This window comes from Vipera ursinii (assembly GCF_947247035.1).
Source record: "Vipera ursinii genome assembly, chromosome: 2".
Classification (NCBI taxonomy): domain Eukaryota; kingdom Metazoa; phylum Chordata; class Lepidosauria; order Squamata; family Viperidae; genus Vipera; species Vipera ursinii.
In genome coordinates, this window is record NC_139513.1 from 119,350,612 (window position 1) to 119,372,799 (window position 22,188).

Genomic DNA, 22,188 nt, shown 5'->3' on the forward strand with positions numbered 1-22,188 from the left:
GCATCAGTTCTTAATTGTTTTGAAATCAAATTCACTGTAGTCTCTTTTTTTCAGCAATATCTTGGAATCAATCCATCAAACATTTTCCTGTTTATCCATTACAAGGATCACTGTATTTGTGTAGCATAGAATTTCTCATGAATCAAAATGATTTGTTAGCTATCTTGTTAGCAATTGTCAGGGGTAGGCAACCTCAACTCTTTTATGACTCATGGACTTCAACTCCCAGAATTCCTGAGTCAACATAGCTGACTCAGGAATTCTGGGAGTTGAAGTCCATGAGTCATAAAAGAGCCGAGGTTGCCTACCTGTGGCAATTGTCATGGTACATGACAATGACCTTGAGGGGCGAGGGGGACTGATGTTGCCTAGAAAATGAGTAGACAAAAGACAGAGGAATCCCCTCAGGCTTAACAGTCAGAAGATGAAATTCTCTTATCTGATCATTTCCCAGGTAGCATCTCTTCCCCTCATCCCTCAAGGTCATTGTTAGATACCTTTACAACAATAGATGGAATTTGGAACTCCATATTTGATTGAATTTATCTTATAAAAGTTGTTCACTGATGCCAGAAGAAACAAAAATTGGAAGGTAGAAAAAAGACTAAACTTCAGACATGCTGACAATATCATTTCGGTTGCTGGAAATGAGGAAGACTTAAGGAATCTGTTGTTAAAGTGAAAGTAAGCTGTCCTATTGCTCAACACTGAAAAAAATTGTACAAATCTGCTAACCGCTTGTATTAAGTAATGCAAGCTGCTGAAAAAGCTAGCCAAAGCAATAACACACATTATCTTCCTAGATTCAAGAATCTACAGGGGTGGTGACTGTCTCCATGAAATAGGGACACCTGCTTCTTGGAGGAAATGCTGACAAATCTAGGCAAAATTTTAAAGTATAGATCGTCCATTTGGTCACGAAGAGTTGGAAGCAAGAGAACAATATCAAAAGTAGCCTTTTGGGCAACCTCCAGATGTCTTGGCCATCAAATAGCCATTGTGGGATCTCACAATGAAGTTGAAAGGGACCTTGGAGGTCATCTAGTCCAACCCCCTGCTCAGGCAGGAAACCCTATACCATTTCAGACAGAAGAGTATCTTGATGTTTTTGGAAAGTACCAGAGTGAGATACTTTCATTGGTGAAGCAGAATTGTATATTGTATCTTTTTTCAAGGTAAAATGTATTCACATTAGAATAAATAAAATCTAATGTAAATGTAGGTAAACTGATCTGGATTAAATACAAATTACTATAAAGTAGAAGTCAGTTCAAGGTTTGTAAGAGGGAAAACCAAAGGTACATAATTCTTCATTCTTGTATATGTTTACTTCCAAACATAATCCAAGTTTGGCAATTTGCTCTCTTTGCTTTCATTTTTTTAACCAAATATTTATCATTTTTTTCTTTAGGCAACAAAACACAAGAAAAGTTTAAGAAGTAAGTGCATTTGTGTTTCTATTTTCTTAGGATCCATTAGATATTAACCTCACAGGTTGCTCCAATGGGTCCTGCACTATTTGAAGCCAGTTTCAAGAGATCATTTCAAGAGTAGCTTTGAGGCTCCCATTCCTGTGCCTCCCAGTAAGATCAATTGGGTTAACTGGATGAAAGATAGCCATTTCTCAATAGTAATTACGTAATAAAAATAGCACTATCTTCCTGGTGAGTTGTGTTTCCAAATAGACTAATAAAACATGCAACGTTTTTTTGTTTCTTAGCAATATTTTAACCGATGCATTTAATTAAATTCTTCTAGTTATCATTAAGATCAAAGGTGATCCATAGGAGACGCTGTACTAAATCATTTTTGAGAAATGAAAGCCACAGTAGGCAGGACCATATTATGCTTATGAGCAGGGATAGATGGCAAAAACTGTGGACTTTCTTTGCTTTTTTTTTTAAAAAAACCTAAATTAAACTAAATTTAGGACTTGCGCTACAATGTTCAAATGTTTCGTGCCTCAAAATGTCAGAAAATGGTGCCACCAATTTGTAGCAGTTGTGCTTGGAAGAGACTCTAGCTCCAGAAGGGGCTTTGAAGGATATGGGGCAGTAATTGCTCTCTTGTTATTTTCATCTCTATGGCAAAGTGCTTGTTGTGCCATGTTTTGATTTGATGAGTCTTATGGAATTACATGAGAGCTAGTTTAGTGATTAAAGCACTACGCTGTCGTGAGTTCTAGTCCCACCAGTCTCTCTTTGCCAGCCGTAGCAAGAAGGCAAAGGCAAACCACTTCCCAAAATGCTGCCATAAGAACTATACAGACAGTCCTCGACTTACAACAGTTTATTTAGTAATCATTCAAAGCTACAACCGCATTGAAAAAAATGACTTATGACCATTTTTCATACTTACGACTGTTGCAGCATCCCCATGGTCACATGATCAAAATTCAGATGCTTGGCAACTGACTCATGATGGTCAATGTGTCCCAGTGTCACGTGATCAACTTTTGCAATCTTCTGACAAGCAATGTCAATGGGGAAGCCAGATTCAGTTAACAACCATGTTACTAACTGAACATCTTCACTTAACAATTGTGGCAAGAAAGGTCATACAATGGAGCAAAACTCACTTAACTGTCTTGCTTAGCAACAGAAATGTTGGGCTCAATTGTGGTCATAAGTCAAGGACTACCTGTGTTGACTTCTCTAGGCACTTGCCTGGAGTGAAAACTTGACTCAAAGGCACAAAAGAAAGCACTTTCTATTATGTATGCTTTGTTATAAACAGTGCTTTTTTTGTAAAAAAAAAAAAAAAAGGTGCCGGAACTCACACACGTCATACAACCCACCTTGCCTACCCTACAAGGTTCCATCCAAAAAAGGTGCCGGAACTCCGTTCTGGGCGTTCTATGAGGAAAAAAGCCCTGGTTATAAACATTTTGATTTGAACAGCATCCTATAGTATACTTATTTTAGATATGTGACATAAAACAAGAGAGTTGAAAAAGAAGCTGAGGGCTTAAATTTATGCTCTCTAGGACACATTTTCCTTATGAGAGCCTTGTTTTTCAGCACTTCCTTGCCAAATCCAGTTGGAACCATTGGAACATTCTGTAATGTACTCTGTAGTTATTTCATTTGGCTCCATTCTCTCTAAATGATTTCCATGTGACTTATTCACAACTGCTGTCTGGGATCTTCCTTAAAGATACAATTTTGAACTTGCTTCAGCTGTTGCAGAAATTTTTGACTCATTCCTTTGTACTGTTTGTTCTAGGTTCCATTGATGATGTCCTTGGTGATCTCCTTGGTGATGATGGTAAAGTGGAAGAAAAATATATAATAGGAGCTTGTGCACGAAGAAGTAGTTTCAAATGCTCTGTTCCATATGCCTTCCCCTCTTTCTTTAGAGTTTGGGTGGAGGCTAGTGGAAAGCATGCCATGTCTACATTGATTTATCAGAGGAATTCTGTGTTTTGATAATGACTTTCTCAGTCTTGTCTGCTTTCACAAATAATTTTGTACAAGTGGTATAAAATCCAATTCCATTTCTAATTTGGAGATTTCAGTTTCACACAGCTCCAATCAGCATGGCTACGAAGTTATAATTCAGGGGTGTCAAACTCAATTTCATTGAGGGCCGCATCAGCATTGCGGTTGCCCTCAGGGGGCCTGGTGGGTATGGCCTGGGTGGGCATGGCCTACTGGGTGGGTGTGGCTAGAGTGCATATGGCCTACTGGGTGGGCATGGCCAGCTCTACATCGTTCGCATCAAGGGTGCCTATGGGGGCCTGGGCAGGAGTGGGACAGATCTGAGGGTCTCTGGCAGAAGGAGGGTCTCTGGGCCAGGGCCAAGGCAGTGGGGGCCATTCCTTCACTGTTTCCAGGATGGCTTCGCGGGCCACATGAAACCACTTCGCGGGCTGCATCCGGCTGCCGGGCCTTGTGTTTGACATGTCTGTTATAATTTATTCATTAATTTAAAAGATTTATATTGTCACCCACCTCATGCACCATAACTCTGGGTGGCTTTCAGTAACATTCAAAAATATCAAAACACAAAATAAAGCCATATCACACAACCAAGCCACCATAACATTCTGATCCCAAATATACATGTGCTGGGCTCAGTTCCCATCTTCGTCCGATACCTGGTCCAAATCCATGTCTTAAGTGCATTATAACATTTGGCTTTGTAATCAAGAGTTGAAACCACATCATTTAAAAACGATGCTACCTTTGTGCTAAACCAAAATTTAACACTATCTACATCGGGAAAAGAAGCTTTTGCAAAACCACACACTCCCACTTTTTCTCACTATTTTACTACAGACAAGAGGAAGAATAAACCAGGACTTGGTTTCACTCTTTGGATTGTTATGTGCAAACATGATATGTAATTTAAAATGAAGTGTCTTGTTCAGATGACCCTTATTTAATAATCGAATGGGTCATTTAAGCTGTAGTCCACATAACCATAAATGTCTGCTGTCATAAATTGCTTCGGGAAAAGGAAAGAAGAGAGGGGCTATATAACTCCAGGGTTTCTCATAAACTTCTATTTATGCATGAATTCTAAATCAGCATATAGGATTATATGCATAGTTTTTGACTGGCTGAGTTCATACAACAGGCTGAATCCTAATGTGGTTTATTTGGTTCTGGCTTATTGTGATGAATTTGATGGCTATGACATGTTCAAACCATGGTTAAAAATACATTTTGTATGATGGGACCCAAATTGTGTTCTTTTTGTTCCAGCAGTTACTGTGTTACCAGCGTTGTTTTTAATATGGTCTGTTAATATAGTTCTATGGGCATACTGTCTTTAATTTTGTAAACTATCTTGAGTGCTATTCTAGGGAAAACATGTAGTTTACATGTTTCTGAATGTACATTTGTACATCACCTACTTAATAGCAGCTATGCAATGAGACAAATATTGAGGTATAGCTAGGGGTACTTATGAACTCCTTCCTTACCTTTTTGGAGCCCAATAATTTACTAATTAACATATTAGAATAATTCCTCTACTTGCTGTTCTTCAGTTTTTCATCTTGAGAAGTAGTTTGGTCTATGACTAAAATTTCATAGGAACAAGTCATCTCGAAACAGTTCTCTCCATACTGAGTCTGTTTTTAAATCATGTAAGTTTACTCTGTCTCTACTTTGCTGAGAATACCCATTGACTAAAATGCATCTCTTAGAGCAAAGGATACAACCTGTACTTAAATGTCTACATCTTCATCTCTCATTTTAAGATGATATTCCTGCTAATTCAGGCAAACCTGCATCCTTTGGCAGAACAGATGGGAAAGCCAGAGAAATGGTGCCACGGGTCAGCAGAAAGTACGTAATGGCATTGTACTTTGATATTGAGCATATCCAGGTTACAGAATGATGGTGGGACTGACTAAAGGAGTCTTTTGAACTTATTACTACTACCAGAATTATTATTTTTCTCTCCTCTTTAACATTTCTTGGCTGTGAACTGCAAATGTTCCTGGATCTTTCCTAAGCTGAACTGCTTATAAAATTCTTCTAAGCTGAAATGAATTTTGGTAACTCCTCCTTGGTCAAAATGTCTGAGTGATCTAGGGACTTTTGATAAAACTTTTAACAAGTGGCGTTTTGAGGCAGGATCCATTCTTCCCCTCAATCTTTTCCTCTGTATTTTCAGGAGCCTTCTGGATGATGATTTCTTTAGCAAAATGGCTATGGAGGAAGGGGCAGATGTAGAGGTGAGAATATATAACAGTCCAGGTTCTTTGTTTGGTAAATCTGTGCCTGATGGATTACTAGTTGTAGCTAGTAATGATGAGCAATGAATTCTGCTCAGTATGCCCAGATTATTGTCTTAAATGATTGTTGCAGTATTTATTTATTTAACATTTTTCCATTGAAGCCTCATCTATTACTTATTTGTTCATTTCTCAGGAGCCTGATATCTCAGATGTGGATCCAGAAGCTCTTCTAGAGACCTTGAAGGTAAACTAAAGGATATATCTTACAGTGTATAACACCCCTCCCCCCCCCCCCCCGATTTTACTATGTCTTGCAAATGATGCAAAAACGCTGAGTGCACTCATCAAGAAATGGTTTGTTTGTTTTCAGTTTAGCATTATGTGCAAATGGGAGGTAGGAGTGGGATGGGATAGGAAACCATGATTTGCTGGTATAATGAGCACAGCTCTTGCACAGCATGCTTTGTGAATATTTGCTTATTGTTTGCTGAAATGTTTTTAGTTTAGCTTTGTGTCTCTTTCATGTTTTTGAACCAGTTAACAAAGGTGCAAAAGATATGCAGCTAAAAATGGACGTAATAGAATCTGTCTTGCCCAAAGAAGCCATAGTCATTGTATTCATCAGAAAGCCAGACCCTAACATATTTCTGACATGTTAAGTGAGCTATTGTTAAATCATGAACTAGCATACACAAAACATCAATTTAGGTTTTCTCTCTTGTCAGGATATGGATGAGATGGAAGCTGATATTTTGGGCATTAAAAAAAAAAGCGCCAAGTCTCCTCAGAAAGCTGCTAAAGGTATAGGAACAGCAGAGCCTTCGGCTGAGGCAGCAAAAACTAAGACAACAACCAACATAGAAAGAGGTGAGTGTTCTTGCCTTTTGAATCAGTTTTCAAAATGACCGTGATGTCCCGGGACACAATTGTTAATGTATAGACACTATTTTAGATTTAGATTTTATTAGATTTATATACCGCCCTTTTCCCGTAGGACTCAGGGCGGTTTACAGGTATTTAAAACATCAATACAAAAATTAAAAAACAATTAAAAAAGATTAAACTCAGTCCCCGAATAGAAATATAAAAACCCCAATTAAAACTCTCAGCCTGGGCCGGAAAGCTCAAAGAGCCAGGTCTTCAGGTCCCGGCAAAATGAATGAAGGTCGGGGGCAGTCCTAAGCTCCACGGGCAGCTGGTTCCAAAGGGCAGGCGCCCCCACAGAGAAGGCCCTCCCCCTGGGTGTTGTCTGCCGGCAGTCTTTTACCGGCGGCACCCTGAGAAGGCCCTCCCTGTGGGAGCGCACAGGATGAAGGGAACCTGATGCCGTTTCCAGTCTGAACTATTAAAATAGGTATTTTTAGTGGTACTTCTTTTTCCATCTTTTTGTCCTTGATGCAATACGTGTGATAAACATTTTACCCTCATACATTCAACACTAATGCATAAAACCCAGCTGGCACTGTGAAACTGAAATGGGAATACCTTAAAGCTCACCAGGCTGAACTCCTTGAGCAAAATCTGGACATAAATGAGACAAAACTGAATAACATGAGTTTATTGTCTCCTGTTAGTTCCGTAGAGACTGCTAAGGGGCTCTTGATATTTAAAGGGCACTTCTGTGCTATACCCTGGCACCAAGAAAGGTGACCCTCAAAAAAAAAAAAGGCCTTGTATCGATCTAGAAAAGGATCATAGTAGAAAAGCTGCTGCACCTGTGAGGACTATGGCGTGCTTTGGAATAAAACAAAAAGTTGCATAAGAGCACGCAGAGGCTCTCGTATAGCACCTCTCCGCAAATCTATAAAGAGGGTCTGTCTTTTCCTGAGATGGTGTGGCTGTGATTGTCTTCTGCATTTGTAGCTTGATACTGGAAACACGTTTGGTTTAAGGCAGCAGTCCTCAAACTTTGCAGCTTGGTGGCCTAGCTTGGGGGTGGGGAAAGGGGAAACGGACGCTGTGCATGTGAGTGCTCACTGGCCCACTGCTGGTGCAAGTCAAGCTGCAGGCGCACATGTATGCAGAATTATCGCAACATTGTGAATTCTGTAGATTTGCCTTGCCAAGTTTGTGTTGGACTCCATTGGCCATGGCAGCTTGGAATAAAATATCTGAAAGGTATTGAGTTCCTTTATATAGTTCATAAATCTCCGATTAAATCAGCTGTTCTTTAATCAGTGATTCTTTAAATCAGAAAGATTTATATTGATTCAGGGCTTCTTGTTATGTAAGACCTGAAAATTGGTGACAATATCTATTATGCCTTTATTTTATATATTTTTTTTAAAAAAAACAACCCTATAATCTTTATATTCAGGAGACCCTGTAAGTGAAGTCAGTAAGGTTCTTGGTTCTGTTCCCTCTGCTTCCAAACAACTGAAACAACGGCTCTCCCTTGAAGGTAGGAGTCTGCATAGAATATATTTCTAAATTTAATTTGAACACAAAGTGAATTTGGAAACACCAGACCTTTATGTGGCAATATTTATATCTGACCAACAACCAGCCCAACTCTGAACTTTTGTTGCTATAAATGTCTATTAAATTCAGAAAGCATAGATAATATTACCCCAATACGAACATTCTCTGCCTGGGGCTTTCTAAATATATTGAATTGCAATCTCACATATTGATTCTGTTCTTTCTTCATTTTCCACCTCCCCCCTCTATTAAATGTGGTGCAGTCCATGAAATCTCCTCCCCCCCTTCTCTCTCTCCCTTTCTCAAATGCCCCCTATACACACACCAATACACATCCATGCACAGACACTATCTAGCACAGGAGCAGTACAGGTAGTCCTTAACTTTCAACAGTTCATTTAGTAACCATTCAAAGTTAACAACAGCACTGAAAAAAGTGACTTATGAATTACCATTTTTCACACTTCGGGCCATGGCAGCATCCCTGTGATCACATGATCAAAATTCAGACACTTGGCAACTGACTCATGCAGTGACCATTGCAGTGTCCCAGCGTCAGATGATTCCCCTTTTGTAACCTTCTCACAAACAAAGTCAACGGAGAAGACAGATTCACTTAACCACCGTGTTACTAACTGAATAACTGCAGTGATTCACTTAACAACTGTGGCCAGAAAGGTCGTAAAATGGGGCAAAACTCACTTAAGAAATGTTTTGCTTAGCACCAGAAATTTTGGGCTCAATTGTGGTTGTAAGTCGAGGACTACCTGTACTGTGTTCTGGAAAGCATAGAATAAAACAGAAGGTCACAGATTGCCCACCCCAGTTGCAAATGAAAGGGGCACCCTTCCTCTGATGGGTGATGATAATTGGTGATTTATCATGGTGATGAAAGCAAGAAGGATTTGTACTTTGCTTTAATATCTCTTGCAGAAGGATAGAATGAATTGCTTGTGTATAAAATCATGATCTCCCCATAATATAGTGGGGGGGAAACCTGAATTTTATTGTGGTACATTACAGATAGTTTTTGGTTAATGACTACTTGTTCAGCGGCTATTTGAAGTTATAATGAGTAATACTTAAGACCAGTCATCAAAGTTCTGGCGATTCCAGTTCCTCTGCGGTCACATAATTACAATCTGGGCATTTGGGGATAAATCTCCCCTGCCCTGCCACAGCCATTCCCAATCCAGCTACACTCCTGCCACACCTCACCAGCCTCTCCTACACCTTGCAGCAGCCATCCCAAGTCCTCACTGAGGTCCTGCACTCTGCAGCAGTCACCCCAAGCCCCATCAGCCTTGTGTTGTGCCAGCCCCTTGCACACCTTCCTGCAATAGCCACACTAAACTACACTGATGCCATGCCACACCGGCCCTTCAAGCACACTTCTGCACACAGCAGCAGCCACTTGCCAGCACACTAGTTTATCTTCTTAAGATTTAGAACTTCCTTCCAATTTCCTTTCTGATTTTGCTTGTTGGAAGCCAGCAGGAAGTTGTGAGGAGGTCCTTGCTTAATAACCCGTGATCCTTGCTTACTGGCAATACGGTGTGCCAGGATTCCTGTGGCTAAGCAAAGCAGTTGTGTGACATCACACTGTAAATTGCTTTACTGAGCAATAGAGATTCCTGTCCCAATTGCAAATGTTAACCAAGGACTACTGTATTTTACTAAAAATCATTTTGTAGTAGCTTCCTTAAACTAGTGAATTGTCTTAATGTATAAGTACCCTAAGAGTATTATGCTGAGTTAACCCTCAAGGTGGTTTGAATTTGGGCCTAATAAATAGGGAAATTTCTGGACTATAAAATCTCCTAATCATAAACCAGCTATTTTCATTTTCTTCAGCTCTGCTTATTCTGAAATTATTGCTCTCCTGAAGTTCATCGATATGTCCTTCTTCTAGATGTAGATGATCCTTTGGCTGGCCTTCTGTCTGAGGACGAAGAGACCCCAGTGAAACAAGCGCATTCCTCTGTCACCAAAACTACTCCACAAAACAGTGGAACCCCTAATGAGAAAGGTAAAATATGGTTCCAGAACGGTGTTGCTTGAGACTTCTTTGTCTTCTATAAACTGTGGGAAACTTGTCCATGTATTGGATACATCTCTACCCACAGTTCATGGCCACGCTGTTGCTCCTGACCAAAAACGAGAGGAATTAACGTTTGAAGATGATGGAGATGATCTTATGGATGCTCTGGGGTTTGGTGAAACCTCGAAGGCAGAAGTGAAATCTGGCAGGAGGAGTGAAGAGTAAGCTAGACCATTAGGCTTAGATTAAATAGAATTTGCCGCTTTTTAATGAGCTTTACATGTTTGTTTTTAATTGTTAACCACCTTGAATGCCTTGTACGTAGAAAAGGAAAGCAGGCATTTAAAAAACTAAGGAGTCTCTGTTCAAAATATTTTGTAGAGCATTTTTAATTGCTAGTTTTATTGCACGTCATCCAAAATCACTTTGTGTGAAGTGGGTGGTCATTTGCATTTGACAAATGATAAAATAAAATGAGCTGCTAATATCTTGATATTACTGGATATGCAAAATGCTACAATAGTTTCACAGTAGGAGTAAATTAAAATATCTTTCTCTAATTGGCATGGCCAAAAGCCTGGGAAATCTGCCAACTGCATTTCCATTAAATATGAAGGTCAGCTGAATGAAAAAGGATGAATTACAAGCCAATTCATACTATTACCATTGATTTTATTGTACTATCTGCAGCATAACAGAAGGACCAATTAATTAAGAATTAACTAACCTCCTTAAGAAAATTCCAATTGTTGATTATATCACTTAACAACCATTTGTTTAGAGACTGTTCAAAGTTAGTGCTGAAAAAAGTGGCTTATAACTAGTCCTTCTATATACAACCATCCCAGCATCTTTGCAGTCACTTGGTTGCCACTTGGGCTCTTGGCAACCATGTCACATTTATAATAGTCACAGCATCCCATAGTCACATGACTGCCATCAATGACTTTCCCAGCTGGCTTCTGATGAGCAACATCAATGGGGAAACTGGCGGGAAGTTGTAAGTTGTCACATGATGTCTCACTCAATGACTGCTGGTGATTTACTTAACAGCTGCAACTGGGGCTGCTAGAACTACCATTGCTAAGTGGGTCAATCATGATGTTCTGCTTAACAACTGATTCGCTTAGTGACAAGAGTTGCCAGTTCCAATTAAAGTCATACACTACCTGTATACCAAACAATGCCACAGATCAGTCCTACTTAGGAGGAAAAAGAAGAAAATTTTCCAGTGTAGTCTGTAGATTGCCTCTAACCTCTTATTTGGTATAGAGGGATCAAGACAGACTTTTATGGATTTCTGGAAACTGCCACCAAGTGTTCTAGTTTCTTAGCATCAAGCAGAAAGCACCTACTGTATTCGTTTTCAGTCTGCTGTTTGTCAGCCATGAAGTAAAAGCTGGGATACAAAGTACAAATGCTGAGAAAAGCCATTCTCCTTCTGTCATCCTCACTTTAATTCATAATCAAGTTTGGTTATGATTTTTATTAAAGAAAAGAATCTCGTCCTGCACAAGCAAGGCAAGATGAATTGCTGGATCTAGGAACAGCAAAAAAACTGCTAGAGCGACCAAGAACAGGGGAACCCAAAGAATTCAGGCTGGATAAGAAATATCAGAAGCAGACAGGTAAGAGTGATAGAGACCACCATTATACAAACAGTAGTCTTACTTTTTTGTGGAAGTATTTACGGTGTTATTTATCTGCATAAGAAATCTGGAGGAGTGTCTTTTGTTTGAAAAAAGGGGGAAATGATTACCTCATGTGTTTGCTTGATGTTTTACTGGGAGCTCATACATAATGCAAAAAACATTTAGCTGTTTTGGTGGATCAAGAACATTGAAGAACTTCTCCTTGATTCAGATTGAAAAATAATTCTGTGTTTTGCCCTCTTTCCCTTTTTGTTTTGTTTTTGTTCCCAACCTTTGGATGGTTTTATAGAGAACTTTAAAAATGAATTTTTCTCTGACTCTGAAATAAAAATAGGAGATCATAGGGCTAGAAGGGACCTTGGAGGACTTCCAGTCCAACCCGCTACCCAAGGCAGGACCTTATTTTTTTTTTAAAATTCCATTTATATCCCGCCCTTCTCCGAAGACTCAGGGCGGCTTACAAGCTTAGCAGTAGCTATAGTTTTAGTTTTGCTTATATCTTGCATAGTTGTCATTGAAAGATCCATTTTCTGGGTATGAGTTTCTACTTCTAGAAATTGCCATAAGGGATATGGTTGAACAAATCTGGTACTCTTCTGCTATATAATGCCTGTGACATGAGTGAAAGGCCTAACTGATGTACTACCTTGCAACTTGAATACTAAATTTTACTTAACATAAAGCCAGCTATATTACATAAGGCAGAAAATCTGATGCCATCTGAAATATTACCCTCAAGAGTTAGCCTTTTAAAATCATTAGAAATCTTAAGATTCATCTGTTCATTTGAATGTCGTGTTTTTGTCATTTATGATTTCCAAGCCCCCAAGGCACATGCTTAGGTTATGAATAAGTAATTATCTTCTACTAAAAGTTTTAAATCAGGATTAAACCTCCAAGATTTTAGAGATGTCTAATCCTACCCGGAAAAGTTTCCAAAGATTGAATCTGAGACCTTTTACCCCAAATGTATGAGCTCTTCTTTTTATCCCCTTATTTAAGAATTGGACTGATATCCCAGTGGGGGATTTACAATCTCCACATTATATTTTATCTTCTGTTTAGACCTGTGTTTGTTTGGGCTTCAGTCTGGAGACTCTAAAATTTACAACAACAGCATGAAAGTGGTGTGGTTTCTTTCTTTTCTTTTTTTAAATATCTTAATGCCATTATATAGATAAGGAAGATGCTCTGGGAGATGACTTCACCTTTGGTGCCTACCAGCCTACTATGGCCTCAACTCCAGAGGGACAGAAGTTGAGACGACGGCAGTCTGTCCGGTAATAGTAGGCCAGGTTACCTTTTGATTTTGATCCCCATAAGGCTCTCTTTAAATTTATTTGACCTGGCAAAACTCTTGTAGGTTTTCCTCTGAGAACCTCAGTGACCTGCAAACAGAACAGAGATCAAAGCCTTCCCCTTCAGCATCTAACAGTCCCATACGCAACAAGTCCGGGGCTGACTGGCTGGGGCTGAAAGATGAAGATAGTGACTTGCTACCATCATTCCCACTCAAAGAACCTAGCAAAAGCAGTGCAAAAGGAACCACACCGGATATGCCATCATTTCCTTCAGAAGCTAAGTCTCCTCCTCCTCCTCCTTCTCCTCCTCCTCCTCCACCTACCACTACCCAGGGTCATTTGAGAACCAAACAAGTTATTGAAGAAGTCATTCAGAAGAAAAAAACAGCCGAGGATGATGCCGATACTTGGCTGAATAATGTGTTGTCTAAAAAAAAATCTCAGGCACAGGAGAAAATGAAGAAGAGATCCAGTTCCTTAGATGTTCAGACACATGGGGATCATCCCACCAGGTAAGAGTAGAGAGCTTTTCATTCGTCCGCTTAACATTTTTCAAATCCTGTAAATGAAAAATCTCATTTGCTGTCAAAGGCTGTCAATTACTTTCACAGTCTAAAATAGATTCAATATATCAAGTTGTATATTCCATGTGGGTACTTATGGGAAATCAACCATTAGTGTTTGACGTGTGGTTCTCCTTCATGACAAATCTTGTAGCTTATACTGGAGGAGTAAAAAAAATAGTTTCTTTAATGCAGGTTTCCACATCTTGGTGCTCTCCACATGTATTAGACTGATTTATGGAATTCCCATTCAAGGTAGCCAGATCTTTGCTTTAATTAACACATGAAAATTTCATTTCTCTTTTTTTTTCTTTTTTTATCAGCCAACAGGTAATCTCCACTCAAGAACAACATCGATCTGCTGCCACATCAGATAAACCTGCCAGATTGGAAGAACTGGAGTAAGAACTTGCATGATAGTTTTTCAAAGACACCTGATTCAGTGTTTCTCAACCTCAGCAACTTGAAAAAAAAAATTTTTTTAATTCCATTTATATTCCGCCCTTCTCCGAAGACTCAGGGCGGCTTACAAGCTTAGCAGTAGCCTTCATTCTATGTATATGCCTGCTTATTAGGGCTTTCACACACACACACACACCCCAAGCGGCATTATTACAAAGTCAGCTTAATTGCCCCCAACAATCTGGGTCCTCATTTTACCTACCTCGGAAGGATGGAAGGCTGAGTCAACCTTGAGCCTGGTGGGATGCGAACCTGCACTAACTGCAGGCAGCAGGTGTTACTTAAGGAGGCATTAGCCCACTGCTCCACCAAGGCTTCAACTCCCAGAATTCTGCAGTATATTGGTGGAAGGGAGCCTTCACACTAGGGCATACTGGGAGTTGAAGTATACACATCTTAATGTTGCTGAGGTTGAGAAATGCTGATCTAACTGACCAAGTGGGAAACAGAATGCTGGATCAAATACGTATCAGATGTTTGGCTAAATCTGGCAGAACCGTCATTATTTAGCCTTCACCTTTATCGGAGCACTGATGGTGGAAGGGCAAAGACAGGAATACTTTCCCCTCTTTACCCAAAAGGCATTTGGCTCTGGCATCAAAATCATAGGGAACTCCACCACCTGTCGACTACATTATTTTCATGGGCTTCAGATGATTATTTTCACAGCCCTTATTCCAAAAATGAGAAGCTGCATTTGATTCCTGCCTAATTAACCTTACCATCCTCTGCTTATTTCAGGTCCTTTGTTCCTTGGGAAAGAGCTCAGCAACAAAGTGCTCCTACTTTTCCATCTGATTCCAGGAAAGGGACTCCCTTTGGAGATACAATTTCAAGAGGTAAGATTCAAGCTCCAGCCAAACTACCCAAGAAATGTGCATTCACATTACAGCGGAGTTATCGCTGATAGCGGCATCTAATAATTTTATAACTTGGTCTGTTCTACAGGCTTGTTTTCAAGGCAAGCTGCTTAATTTTCATTGTGGGGGGAAGGGGGGGGGAAACAATGGTAGAAACATTTCAAGCTTGGGCTGCCCAAAACAACACAATATGAGAACTGTTAGATTCTGTAACAGAGCGAGATGCAAACATCCTGATTTTATCTTCATTTCTTTCTTTGTTACTAATCAGTTCCTTTGGGTTAGAAGTGCATAATCTATTCCACCCCTCCATTCCCCAGTTATTTATTTATTTATTTGATTTGATTTGTATACCGCCCTTCTCCCTAAGGACTCAGGGCGGTGAACAGTGACATAAATATCAAAAATGTACAAATATAGAAATTGAAAATAAGTTAAACCCTAATGCCCAAATGCAGAAGTTCCTGAAAATCTTACGATTAGTCCCCAAATTCTCTCTAAATTTTGCCAAAAAATTGTACATTTAAGTGAAACATGATTAAACACAGGGAAACTAGATTACATTTGCAGTTAAATCTTTATTTTTTAATCCTCCATTTCCTATTATTGGAACAGAGCCTCGTTTAGTATAATGACACTTGGCTCGAAAACTTATCTCTGCTTTAGATCTACTTCAGACTCATTCCAGCCATTCTCTTTGAACTCTGTCATTCAGGGTGTGTCACTGTACTATTGTACCTGGCCTTTCCAATAATCCTCATTCCTTCCTGCTTTTAGAAAAACTTTGGAAGGCATTCTTGGTTCAGTATAACAGGGAAGAGGGAGTTTTTATACTGCCAAGAGTTTTTATACTGCCAAGAGAGCTGCAGGAGGAGGAGCTATGATCCAGGGATGTTGCTGAAGGGAGCAGGCCAAATCTTACAGCCTCTTTAAAATGCATTGATGTACAGGTAGTCCTCAACTTACAACAATTTGTTTAGTGACCGCTCAAACTTATAATGGCACTGCAAAAAATGTGATTTATGCATTTTTCAGAGTTACGAGCTTTGCGGCATCCCCACGATCACATGATCAAAATTCAGACACTTGACAACTGACTCACGCTGTGACAACTGTAGTGTCCCGGTGTTAGATTCAGATGCTGGGCATCTGGTTCACTTGACAACCGGGTTACTACCTTATCAGCTGCAATGATTCACTTAACAGCTACGTCAAGAAAAGTCATAACATGGGACAAAACTCACTTATCAAATGTCTCGCGTAACAACAGAAGTTTGGGGGGGGGTCAGTACTGGTCGTTAAGCTGAGGACTGTAGTAGCATTTAAGCAAAATAGATGTGTTAAGCACGTTGGAGGATTGATGCACCTCTTACTTGAGAGCTTTGTTTTACAAAAAAAGTAGCCTTTGTTGTTGTTGACTTGCTGCCAAATAGGTTGCTCAATCTTAGCTGGTCCACAATTGGAAGATGGAATGAGAAGGTCCATGCATGGTATATTGATTGTCCTGCCCCCGCCCCCGCTCTGCAGTACAAGAAAACAGTGTTTTTTAGTTTCTTCCATCTGTTACTCATCTGTTAAGTTCTCTTCTCCATTCCATGCATCTATTGCCTAATTTAGAACTTATAGGTTGAATATCGAAGAGGGTGTACACAGGAAAAGATGCCAGGATGGCTATCATTTATAAATGTTTCTTAACATGATCCCTATGATTACAGCATCAGAGTGATTTCTTCTATAGCTCCAGTGGTGAGCCAAAACAGTAGGGGGGAAATTCCATGGAACTGATTCAGAAAGTGTTTACTGAGCATGTCTTTTAGCCCTTCAGCTTCTCCCTCTCCCTCAATTGCTTGTTTTAGTCACCAGCAAAGACAGGTTACTTACTTACTTACTTACTTACTTACTTACTCACTCACTTACTCACTCATTCATTCATTCATTCATTTATTGAATTTCTATACCGCCCTTCTCCTGAAGGACTCAGGGCGGTGTATAGGGCAATAAAAGCATTACATACAAAAGTTAAAATAAAATTAAATTAATTAAGCCCTAACAATAAATAATTAAAAATACCCCAAACCCTTAAACCAGGCCGGCCTGTTCAAATAAATAGGTTTTCAGATCACGGCGGAAAGAGCGAAGGTCGGGAGCCATCCGGAGCTCAACCGGTAATTGATTCCACAGGGCAGGCGCGCCCACAGAGAATGCTCTCCCCCTGGGGGCCGCAAGCCGACACTCTCTGATCGGAGGCACCCTGAGGAGGCCCTCTCTGTGGGAGCGCACAGGACTAAGGGAAGATGACGCCAGCAGCAGGTGCTCCTGTAAGTAATCCAGACCCATGCCATTTAGGGCTTTATACGTAATCACCATATTCATGAGGATTAAGTGTCTCTTGCACTGAGTACCTAGCTAAGACAAAAGAGGGAAATAATTATCTAATTGTGCTTAGAGCAGGAAGTTTGTGATCTCACAACTTGTTATTGTAATGTTATTAAAAATTACAATTACAATGATAAAAAATAATACGTACCCCCACAAAAAATAAAAGAATGGTAGGAAAAAATAGGAGGTGCAGAAAAAGGAAAAGCAGAAGGAAAAGTAGAAAAGAAAAAAAGAAAAGAAAAATATAGGAAAATAAATAAATGATCTCTTCTTCCCATGTCTCATATTTTAGCTATAATCAAATCTTTAAAGCCTTGACATTTAAGTCCTGATGTCAACAGAATTCCGTCAAGGACTAGCAGATATCTCTTTTAACCTTGATCAAATGCAGGTAGTTCTCAACTTACAACCATTCATTTAGTGACTGTTCAAAGTTACAGTAGCAGTGAAAAAAGTGCCTTATCACTGTTTTTCACCCTTGCGACCATTGCAGCATCCCTATGTTCATATGATCAAACATTGGATGCTTGGCAGCTGACACATATTTATGATGGTTGCTGTGTTCTGGGATCATGTGATCACTTTTTGTGACCTTCTGACAAGCAAAGTTAATGAGGAAGGCAGATTCACTTAACTGTGTTACTAACTTAACAATTGTAGTCTTTCTTTTAAACATAGTCTATTCATAGAGGCAGATAACTCTTAAAATTGTTCATTGTTCAAAAATGTCCTTCATTATGTCCAATGTTAAGATATCTTACTCCATTCTGTATTGGTAAGTTAAAACTAAGCATTTTTCTCCTTTTAATTGAAATCTTTAGTTCCTTCTAGTGTCGCACCCTGTTTTTTTTAAGAATTCAAAACAAAAGCATTTTCCCAAGGGAAGGATTGTTATAATTTAATATAAATTTAATAAACCTGAACCTATAATTTGATAAATTAGACCACAACCTACTGCTTGATAAGATAGAAAAATGTGATTTAGACAGCACCACCACCAGATGGATTCGTAGCTGGCTGACCGGCCATACTCAGTGTGTAATCCTCAATGGAACTGCATTTACATGGAGTTCTAGGCCCAGTGCTCTTCAACATCTTCATCAATGATTTAGATGAAGGGATAGATGGGGAACTCATCAAATGTGCAGACACCAAGCTGGCAGGAATAGTCAACACTCCAGAAGATAGGCTTAAGATACAGAAAGATCTTGACAGACTTGAACATTGGATGCTATCTAACAAAATGAAATTCAATGGTGAAAAAGTAAGGCTCTACATTTAGGCAAAAAAACCCACATGCACAGATATAGTATAGGTGGTACCTTGCTCAATAGTAGCAACTGTGAGAGGGATCTCGGAGTCCTAGTGGACAATCACTTAACTATGAGCCAGCAGTGTGCTGCAGCTGCCAAAAAAGCCAACACAGTTCTAGCCTGCATGAACAGAGGGATAGAATCAAGATCACATGAAGTGTTAATACCAGTTTACAATGCCTTGTAAGGCATGCTTGGAATACTGCATCCAATTTTGGTCACCACGAAGTAAAAAAGACGTTGAGACTCTAGAAAGAGTACAGAGAAGAGCAACAAAGATGATTGGGGGACTGGAGGCTAAAACACAGGGAATGGTTACTGGAATTGGATATGTCTAGTTTAATGAAAAGAAGGATGAGGGGGGACATGATAGCAGTGTTCCAATATCTCAGGGGTTGTCACAAAGAAGAGGGAGTCAAGCTATTCTCCAAAGCACCTGAAGGCAGGTCAAGAAGCAGTGGATGGAAACTAATCAAAGAGAGAAGCAACCTAGAACTAAGGAGAAATTTCATGACAGTACAGAACAATTAATCAGTGAAACAACTTACATCCATAAGTTGTGAATGCTCCAACACTGGAAGTTTTTAAGAAGAGACTGGACAGCCATTTGTCTGAAATGGTATAGGGCAGGGGTGTTAAACTCACAACATCATGTGACGTGTTGTGACATATCGTTTTTTCCATTAGGATAGGTGCGGTTTCAGCATGACGCATCCGGCCCATGGACCGGCAGTTTGACACCCCTGGTATAGGGTTTCCTGCCTGAGCAGGGGGTTGGACTAGATCAGGGCTTTTTAACCAGTGGTATGGGTACCACCTGTGGTACATTGGCACCTGGCAGGTGGTACACGACCATCCTAGAAAAGTAGTAGCGGGGGAGGGGAATGAGCTGAACCGGTGGCAGCACTGCACAAGCCTGAGCAAGAGATGGCTAGAGCTGCAGGGCTGTCAGGGCTCAGCAGAAGTGCCAGGATCAGCGATTATTCGGGGCTATTAGGGCTCAGTGAAAGTACCAGGATCAGCGCCAGGCTCCAGCTAGAGCTCGGCACTGATCCCGGTGCTTCTGCTGAGCCCAGAAAAAGCAGTGATCAGCCGGAATGTTGCAGCATCTCCAGGGTCTTGTGATTTACATTCAGATGCTTGGCAACTGATTCATATTTATGACGGTCACAGTGTCCCAGGGTCATGTGAAGTGACCAAAACCTGCTGCAACCACCTAGCAGATGGGGGGAATAAAAACCAACCACCCCACCCCACCCCCGCTGCCAATCCTCAACAGAAATGCTCACAACAATGAAAACCTTGGACAGGAGGAAGAGCACCGCCGGGCAGGCAGGCAGGTGTCTTGCTCAGCTGTGGCTTGGGGGGGGGGAATTTTTTCAGTAACATTGTAACTTCGAACAGTCATTAAGCGAACTGTTGTAAGTCAAGGACTACCTGTACTTCATCACTTTTTTCCTTTTTTTTTGTTATCAAGTTTTTGACACCTTGCTAGACAACTGGTGGTACTTGGATGTTGCCATATCCTAAAAGTGGTACAATGGGTGAAAAGGTTGAAAAGCCCTGGACTAGATGACCTCCAAGATCCCTTCCAACTTTATTATTAATTAAATCCAAAATGAAATCCATCTGGATTTTTAGTCTATTTATAACTTTCCAAAAACAAAGTTCTATTCAACCTTTTGCTATTTATTAAAAAAAAACAACCAGTCCTTAAACTTGTACTTAAAGCTTGTTTTGCTAAGGATTGAAGATTCCTTCAGTGTTCTCAGACTTGATGTTGCCAAGATTCCTAATAGCTAAAAAGCAATTAACAAGCAATTTCCAAAGGTGATTAGAAAACAAGTACGTTAATCCAGTGTCTTTTTGATGGCTGAATGTCTATTCCCTCAACTCCCAGAACTCTAAAGCTGCCTCGGAGTACAGTCTTGCATTCTCCTTGCAAGGTGCAACCATCTAGAAAACCTGTGGGCAATCTTAAATCTTTTCCTTATCCAGGGAGGAATTACAAAGAGCTGCACTATTGGCTCCACTTTTAGCAAAGCTGTTATCTCACAATTTTGCAACAGTAAACAGGAAGAACTAGCTAGCTTGTCAAAGCAGCCTCTCTTTTAGGTGTTAATCCCAAAATGCAAGTCAATTACAGGATACCAGACACAGTGGTTGCTATGCAGGAACTGCAGGAAATAGTATGAAGTCCACAGGTAACTACAGTGTCTTAGTTCTTAAATCTGAGAAATAACAGTGGGTGTTATGGGCACTTAAGATCAATATTTTCTCCCTTCTTCTCTGAAATGGTAAACCTAAATTGGTTACTACAGCTGATTTTTTTTGTGTCTTGGATTTCAGCATCTGCAACTTTTTGGCAAGGACATCAAGAAACCCCTAAGGTTCCTATTCATTCCCAGGTGGGTGTGGAGTAATACACTCATTTTAAATAAGGAATATCAGCAGGAATGATAAATTAGTATATCTATTTAGCATCTGGTTATCTGGAGCAGGTAGATAATGGTGCTTCCTGGACTTTGTGAATTCATTCTTTTTTTTCTTTTTCTTTTTTTTGCCTATGTTGAAGAAGAAACATTTGTCCAGAGTCCAAATAATAACTTAAAAGGGGTGTTTTTTTTCTCTTCCACTTATAAGAATCAGTTGAAGCATATGTTTGTATTAATAAATGCTCTCAATTTTTTTTTCTAGCCCAGTGGGAACTTTCGTAGCTTCCTGACTGAAATAATTTCACACAGTAATCTACCTGTGGTGATTATATGTATCCAGGAAAAGGAATTCCTATTTTTCTCGTATAATTCACTACTTGAACTGTTTTATGTAGATCAGATGTGTCAAACACAAGGCCCGGGGGCCGGATCCGGCCCGCGAAGTGGTTTCATGCGGCCCCCAAAGCCATCCTGGAAAGAGTGAGGGAACGGCCCCCACTGCCTTGGCCCTGGCCCAGAGACCCTCCTCCTGCCAGAGACCCTCAGATCTGTCCCACTCCTGCCCAGGCCCCCATAGGCACCCTTGATGCCAACAATGTAGAGCTGGCCACGCCCACCCAGTAGGCCATACGCACTCTAGCCACGCCCACCCAGTAGGCCACGCCCACCCAGGCCATACCCACCCAGCCCCCTGAGGGCAACCGCAATGCTGATGCGGCCCTCAATGAAATTGAGTTTGACACCCCTGATGTAGATGAAGATTTACTGCTGTGTATGTTTATTTAGGATGCACAGCTCTGTGGATTAGTGGGCAGAAAGGTGCTTTGGAATGATAGGTACTCACATCAAGCCAGCACCTGCATCAAGCCAATACCCAAGCAGCTACAGGTGTGGACAAAGGTGCACTAGGTTTAAAGCTGCAGACCCATTCACTGTTTTGCTTGTGAATGCGCAATGCTATACAGCCCTTCAGTTTATGGTCTTGAAGTATTTACGTTGCTTATAAAAAGGTATCATAGCACTTGGTACCCAAGATGCCACACCCAACTTCCCTTTATTAAAACCCGTG

The 22,188-nt window shown here is 40.3% G+C and overlaps 1 protein-coding gene across 1 annotated transcript in view; it reads left to right on the forward strand.

The window, feature by feature from the left end:
- The window catches only part of FBF1 (Fas binding factor 1), a 50,390-nt gene that overhangs the window by 6,356 nt on the left and 21,846 nt on the right, over positions 1–22,188 (forward strand). Inside the window, exons 3-17 of the mRNA XM_083354995.1 lie at positions 1,412–1,439; positions 3,226–3,267; positions 5,210–5,297; positions 5,629–5,689; positions 5,886–5,936; positions 6,418–6,559; positions 8,010–8,093; positions 10,026–10,142; positions 10,240–10,375; positions 11,649–11,782; positions 12,984–13,086; positions 13,170–13,619; positions 13,994–14,071; positions 14,874–14,971; positions 21,034–21,092. Of these exons, the coding sequence (XP_083211121.1) occupies positions 1,412–1,439; positions 3,226–3,267; positions 5,210–5,297; positions 5,629–5,689; positions 5,886–5,936; positions 6,418–6,559; positions 8,010–8,093; positions 10,026–10,142; positions 10,240–10,375; positions 11,649–11,782; positions 12,984–13,086; positions 13,170–13,619; positions 13,994–14,071; positions 14,874–14,971; positions 21,034–21,092 (1,671 nt within the window). The remainder of the gene's footprint in view (positions 1–1,411; positions 1,440–3,225; positions 3,268–5,209; positions 5,298–5,628; positions 5,690–5,885; positions 5,937–6,417; positions 6,560–8,009; positions 8,094–10,025; positions 10,143–10,239; positions 10,376–11,648; positions 11,783–12,983; positions 13,087–13,169; positions 13,620–13,993; positions 14,072–14,873; positions 14,972–21,033; positions 21,093–22,188) is intronic.